Raw genomic sequence first — 6,456 nt, 5'->3', positions numbered from 1 at the left:
CCGGGGCACGACCCCGTGTCCCCTGCATCGGCAGGCGAACTCTCAACCACTGCGCCACTAGGGAAGCCCGACAGGTGGATTCTTAACCACTGGCCACCAGGAAGTCCTCCTCCCCATTTCTGACACCTGGATATTTCAAGTTGTGACTGATGCTCCAGGGTGTAGACAAGCCCTCATTTACATGCTCCTGTGAATCAGTCGCTAACTTTAGGACCTGAAGATTTGAGAGACAACTATCACTTTCTGGCAACTGTCCTTTCCACTTACTTCCCCCAAGAAGCAGGCACATCACGTGCTCTAACTGGCGACTTTATTCAGGGGGGTGAGGAAAACAATGAACTACAGTTGGGTTATTTCTCAAATAATCTGAAGAGGGGCGAGTCTCTGGGGCCCCAGAGAGGAAGGATGGGACTCTGGAAACTAGAAGGTAGAGAGGGACAGGGGTGGGACTCTGGGTGTCTTGAGGGGCGGGGCCGGAGGTGGGGAGAGGGGGGTGCATCTTCCATTCAAGGCCAGGCGCCCCCTAGGGGCCGCTACCACTTCCACTGCCACTTCCGCTGCTCACAGCGTCCAGGATCCAGGTGCGAGGGCGTCGGGAGCGCCGGAAGGTGGTTTCCCGGGCCCTCCGTGCGTGTCTGGGACGCGGCAGCACCGAGATGGAAATGTTGAGGCAGTGACCAGAGCCAGGATCCGCCACTGGTACCGCGTAGCCCAGAAACGAGCGGCAAAGTTCCGCTCCGTCAGCAAAAGTCTGGCGGGAAGGGGTGAAGTTTGGGTCCGAGTTGGTGGAGTCCAGATACCCTGGGGGCAGCGGCGCGATCTTAGGGCAGGAAATTCTCACCTCTAGGTCATCCCGGGAGTCTGGGGGCAGGGCCATAGTGGGGGTGGGGCCTTGGGGAGTTCGAGGTCTTACTGGGTCCCAGGGGGCTCGGGTGGGGGAGAACCAGATTAATGCTGGGGCCTTGGAGAAGGAGACTCGGGTTTCTGGGCCTTCCAGGGGGACTGTGGATGGGCCTAGAGCAGAGACCGTCCTTTGGGGAGGGCAAATCCGGACTCAGTGGGCCTTAGGGAGGCTACAGGCATATCCTACTATGGAGGTTGGGCAGTGGAAGAGGGAAGGATGGGAGTGGGGGCCTTGGGAGTGCCAGTCCGGACTCTGGGACCTAGACGGGTTAACCCAGGACATAGTGAGGGGAAGTATCAGTCTCTTCCTGGCTTCCTCTGTCCCATGCTCACCTGCCCATAGGTGGTGCAGCCAGGCTCGCAGCCCCTCTTTTCTAGGAGTGGGAGCCAAGTCGGGCTGCAGATGATAGCACTTTCGCAGGTGGCAAACCTGGGGATGGTGTGTGGAGAAAAGAAGGTGGGTGAAGACTCCGCAGCCACGTCCTAGTGGGATTCCTGCTCTCCAAGGCTTTGCCCGGGGTATGTCCCTTCCCCAGATCCAGGCACCGCCTCTTAGAACCACGCTCCTACAAAACCCATCCCCCAGATTTCAGCCTGCCCCATATTTTCTAAACTTACCCAGGGCTCTGTCACTTCAGGCCTCATCCCTGCTGACCTCAGACCATCTATTCCAGGCCAGCCCCACCCTTTTAGCTTCTCTTTTCAATCAAGAGGCCCTCCCCTTAAAAAAAGAAAAAAAGCCAGCTCCATGGAAGGCCGGTCCTCCGTAGTGCCAATCTTAGCAGCGGGTCCTCCACAGGCCCTGTCCCTTTCTACCTAGCCTCTAAACACCAGGCCTCGTCCTGTACACCTTGGCGGCTTTGGACGCAGGCCACGCCCCTTCAGGCACCCGGAGGATCAAACTGCAGATCCCCCGTTCGGCCCCGCCCAAACCATAGGCCACACCCCTCACGCCCCGCCTCTCCTACCAGGCATCGCAGAGCTCCGAGCAGAGAGGCTGTGTCTGGCGTACCCCTAATAGCAGCAGGTGGAAACGACTGCGGAGGGCAACCTGGAGGTGTCCCAGGAAGGATTCACACCTGGACATCGGGAGACACAGGCCCAGATAGGTCAAGATGCGCAAGGGCTCTGTCCCCTGATCGGGGCAACTGGAGCAAAGAACACAAGGAAACACTGGAAGTGGCTGTACTTACCCGGGGCTCAGCACCCCACAGCGCCCTGAGACGATCCCAGGGTCCGATGCCTCTGGTGTGTTCATCTCTGAGAGACAAGAGGGTCATGGAGAAGGGGACTCCAGTGAGTTGCCATCTTGGATCCTCAGGTAGGGCTGGGGAACCAAGGCTTGGGGTTCCTCTGAACGGGGAGACCCTAATTATATATGTTCTCTCAAACATAAAAGTTAAAGACACTTCGCTTGGGATGCAAATGGAGCTTCAAGAAATAATCACTAATCATAATCAGCTTATCATTTATGACATCCCTGGTGGTGATATAAATTCTCATATACTTACATATACTCTTTTACAACATCCTTATGAGGTAGGTCTATTATTTCCCCTCCTTTCTTAATGGTCCACCTGAGGCTCAGAGAGGTTAAGTGATTTGCCCAGGGTCACACAGCTATGAAGTGGCAGAGTTGGGATTTGAACCAAGGCAATTTGTGCTGTTTAACCACCACTAGACCCAGGTGCCTCCTCCGGTCACCCTAAACCCCTCTCCAAAGGAAATTCTGGCACTGTTATGGTTGAGTTGGGGTTTCTGGTTGTTAGAGTTTAGGCAAAGTCTGGAATGCTTACCTGCCAGGTGCAGCTGGCTTGTGCCCAAATTGGTCGCCAGCCTATGGTGTCTCTGGGATCTAGCTGGGAGTGGGTGGCTCCCTCCACAAGCCCCCAGCAGGATCCATGCCAGGGTCAGTTGCAGGGCCCAGACCAAGCCCCTGGGTCGAGTGCAACCCCTGCAGGCCATGTCCACCTGAGATAAGAGTCAGCTGGGATACGGGGTGAGGTTCAGCTGTCCCTTTCTGGTAGCTCGGGGTGGCACTGTCCTGATGCGCAACCAGGAGAGAGTGCCAGGCAGAGCAGAGAATGGGCAGCTGATAAGGAAGCAATAGCCAAGGACCCTCAAATCCCCAGGGGCCACCAAGGTCTGTCTCTGACCAAGGAGCCCCCCACCATCAGACTCATGTCCCCTCCATCCCTTCAGGTGCAAGTGCCCCCACCCCTGTTTGACGATGGCTCTCTTCACCCCCACCCCGACCCAAAGCGGGATCTCCCACCCTATGCGCCCTCAGGCAACCTCCTCCGTCCTCTAAAGGGACCTCCCCAGATCTTCCAATCCCCCCTCTTGTCCAGTAATTCTTCCCTCTCTTCTGCCCAGTCTCCTCCCTCCCTCTTGATCCCTGCTGGCCCCTTTCATGGTCACCTTCTCTCAGCCCACAATCAGCTTAGGGGCTGACACCCAGGGCTGGACCTCTGGACCCAAGCTTGGCTGTGGCAGGACTCGGATTCTGCCAGTGGGATCCAAAGGCTCCAGGGCAGGGGGAACTAGGGATCTGTGAAGACAAGGCAATTCCCTCCCCCTCTCTGCCCCCTCGGGCCACCCCTCACCTGTTAGCCAGACTGGAGTCTAGGGCACTGCTGAGACACCTCAGGGTCAAATCCAGGAAACAGCTGAAAGGGGCGTGGTTTGATGCAGGGGAGGGGTTTCCCATCACCCCGCCCTCTGCTCCAGCTGACCAAAGACCAGAGGATCTGAGGCTGGTGTGTATATATCCTTGTGTTTGTCTTTATGTTGAGCTTGTGGCTTAAACTCTGTATATGTGTGAGGAGATGGATGAGGGTGTGTGTGTGTGGGATGAGGGTGTGTTTTGTGTCTGTGTATGTATTGCGTGGGTATGTGTGTTTGTTGTGTGATGGTATGTTTATGTGCATCTCTTTAGTGTGTGGTGTGTGTGTGTGTGCTCAGAATCTGGGTAAGGAGGTCTGTAAGTGTTCCAAGAGCCAAGTGTGTCCAGTTGAGTAAGAGTCAGATAATAAATGAAGGGAAGGGGGATGAAGGATGAGGATAGATGTTCTGCAAAAATATTGTGAATAGGTCACTGGACAAAGGTTATTGACCATGAATGTTGACAATGAGTGAAAAAGAAGGTGTTGTCATGTGTGGAGAGGGTGTGGGACTCCATCTGAAATGTGTGTGTGTGTGTGTGTGTGTGTGTGTGTGTGCCCCTTTGCAGTTTCTGTGAATTTGTGTCCCTGCAAACATTCCCTCAATTCATTCAACAAACATTTATTGAGCACCTAGTGTGTGCCAGATTCTGGGGATGCAGTGTAGTGACTAAGACATGAAAATCTCAACCCTCATAGAGCTGATAGTTTAGTGGAGGAGTCCAGTAAGGAAAAACAGCCCTCTAAAATAAAATAAAATAGAAAAGAAAAAAAAAAAAAGCCCTCCAGTGGGTATGTGAGTGTGTGTATGTGTGTCCATGTTTTGCATTGGGAGGATAATGAGTCTGTATTTTGGACAAGAGTTTGTGTGCAGCTGAGCTTCCTTTGGCTTGGGGACGATGAGTGTGTGCTTGTGTTGTTGAATGTTTGTGTGTGTTGTTTGTGTATGCCTGCATTGCCGAGTGTGTGTATGTCTGTGTTTTCTAAGTACGTGTTTGCATGTGTGTTTCCAGAATGTGAGTTTATGTGAATATGTGTTTCTGTGTTTGCTGAGTGTGTGTTTGTATTCTGTGTTTATGTGTTTGCATAGGACTCTCTGTGTCTATGTGCTAACTGCATATTTGCAAATGATTACATGTGTTTGTGAGTTTGTGTTTGCTGAGTATGTGTTTGTATGTGTGTGTATTTGCAGAATATGTGTTTTCGTGGAGTATGTGTTTGCAGGGTGTGGGAATGGGTATATGCGAGTCTGTTTGTTGAGCATGTGTTGGTACTTTCGTGTTTGTGTGTATGTTTGCACAGTGTGTGTTCATGCCTATGCTTGTAGAGTGTGCATATGTGTTTTTGTGAGCAATGAGTACTACCACAAACCTCTCTCCCTCTCTTCTCGGACTAGTGCAGAGTTTTTGTCTGTCTCTTTTACTGATGTACTCCCAGAATCCAAAACACTACTTTGCACACAGTAGGTGCTCAATACCTGTTGAGTAAATTAATCAGGAGGCACTGTCTCCTGGCCCCTCTAAGGGCACCCACTGATGTCCTGGAGGCTTCAGCAACCAGTACTCAGTGGACCTAGCCTTCCTCCGGTTCATCTTGGGGTAGTCCAGGGTGCTCGTGGGTCTTATCTGTCCAGCCTCTAGGCTGTGCCTCTCGACAACCCTTCCCCTTCCCTAACCTCCGCCCCCAACCTGAGCTCGTATTTCAGCACTACGGACTGGAGCGCTAGAAATCAGCACCACGGAGAGCTCCCGCGGCAACCGGCGGGAGAAGGGGCGGCAAGAGCGGGTTCCCGGCCTTGGACAGAAAAGTGCGAGGAACAGACTCAGCGAGATGGCAACACGAACATGCTGACAGAGACAGAGAGAAACAGACCGAGACAACTCAGGCAAAGGCGCAGAGATGAGCAGACAAGCGCCTGGGGAACACCTGGACCTAGACCTCGCTGTAGCCCCCTTTGTCAGGCAGGGGTCGCTCCCGCCCAGTGACGGCGCCCTCCAGGGTCTTCGGGACAGTTATGGACTGAGACCCTTGGGAAGCCCCCACCCCACCATGCCCTCCAATGCCAAGACTGGCGTGGGGAGGTCTCCGACGCTTTTCACTACAACTAGGGGAGGCATGGTTGGCTTGGCCTCAGCTGCAGGAACACTGCGGGGGAGTGGTGAAAATCGCTTTGGCTGCCCTCCTCTCCAACCACCAGCTAATCGTTCCTATAAATACGGCCCAGCCTGGCCTGGCTTCTTAATCCTGACGATGAGGGAGGGGATCGCTAGGGAAGCGGGTTGGTATAAGCATGTAAATGATTTTCGGAGGGGCCTTCTCCCGTAAGGACGGGTCTCCTCAGTGCAAATACACACTCTGTAAGAGTGTATCTCCTTGGGATGTGAGCTCTCGTGGGTGGGGACAATTTCCCATAGAGAATATGGCTTTCGTGGGGTCTTTCAGAGGGTAACCTCACCAAGCTCCCCAAGTGAAATAGCACCCGGGGGGATCTTTCTCTACGAAAATGTCTCCTCTTTGGAGGGTGGGCTTTTGAGAGGAAGCGTCACCCCTCAGAGACCATCTGTTTTAGAAATGATTTTCAGGGTGAGAGGAGTTCCTGATTGGAGAGGGCCTCCCTATGGAGACTACCCCCCCGTGGGAATGTGTCTCTCTGAGGGGGTCACTGCGGGGAGGAGGTTGTCTGCATAGGGAATATATCTTAGTGAGAATGTCTCCTTTGGGGTGTTTCTTGGGTTGGGAGTCTACCCATGAGCATGTCTCTCCCCTGGTGTGTCTCTACAGGGGTCTCACGGTAGCTTGACTTCCCTGGGGGCATCTGGAGGCTCCTTGCCCCGCTTGTCCGCCGCCCCCCCCCCACGCCCCCAGCACGGGCAGCCTTGGCCGAGGCCGG

General features: G+C 53.9%; 1 protein-coding gene across 2 annotated transcripts; it reads right to left on the bottom strand.

The window, feature by feature from the left end:
* Nucleotides 1-523: 523 nt before the first annotated feature.
* RTBDN (retbindin) lies at nt 524-2,880 on the bottom strand. 2 transcript variants are annotated; one of them, XM_007469096.1, is made up of 5 exons: nt 2,700-2,880; nt 2,097-2,181; nt 1,872-1,982; nt 1,237-1,333; nt 524-751 (listed from the first exon to the last, which is right to left on the bottom strand). In XM_007469096.1, the coding sequence occupies exons 1-5, from the start codon at nt 2,866-2,868 to the stop codon at nt 524-526; spliced, it is 690 nt and encodes a 229-aa protein (XP_007469158.1). In that variant the 5' UTR covers nt 2,869-2,880. The 2 variants fall into 2 exon arrangements, with proteins under 2 accessions (XP_007469158.1, XP_007469157.1); XM_007469095.1 differs by having other exon boundaries at nt 2,097-2,163; nt 2,700-2,868.
* Nucleotides 2,881-6,456: the final 3,576 nt, after the last annotated feature.

The sequence above is a fragment of the Lipotes vexillifer genome, unplaced genomic scaffold (assembly GCF_000442215.2).
Source record: "Lipotes vexillifer unplaced genomic scaffold, Lipotes_vexillifer_v1.1 scaffold1699, whole genome shotgun sequence".
Lineage (NCBI taxonomy): Eukaryota > Metazoa > Chordata > Mammalia > Artiodactyla > Lipotidae > Lipotes > Lipotes vexillifer.
The sequence above is the reverse complement of the archived record's forward strand: the minus strand, read 5'-3'. Positions and strand labels throughout refer to the sequence as shown.

Coding starts and splice junctions, on each gene's coding strand:
- RTBDN (XM_007469096.1), bottom strand. CDS start 2,868: ATGGCCTGCAGGGGTTGCACTCGACCCAGGGGCTTGGTCTGGGCCCTG. Junction 1,983..2,096: donor TGTGGGGTGCTGAGCCCCGG/GTAAGTACAGCC, acceptor CCCGATGTCCAG/GTGTGAATCCTTCCTGGGAC. Junction 752..1,236: donor GCTGCACCACCTATGGGCAG/GTGAGCATGGGA, acceptor CCTTCCCGCCAG/ACTTTTGCTGACGGAGCGGA.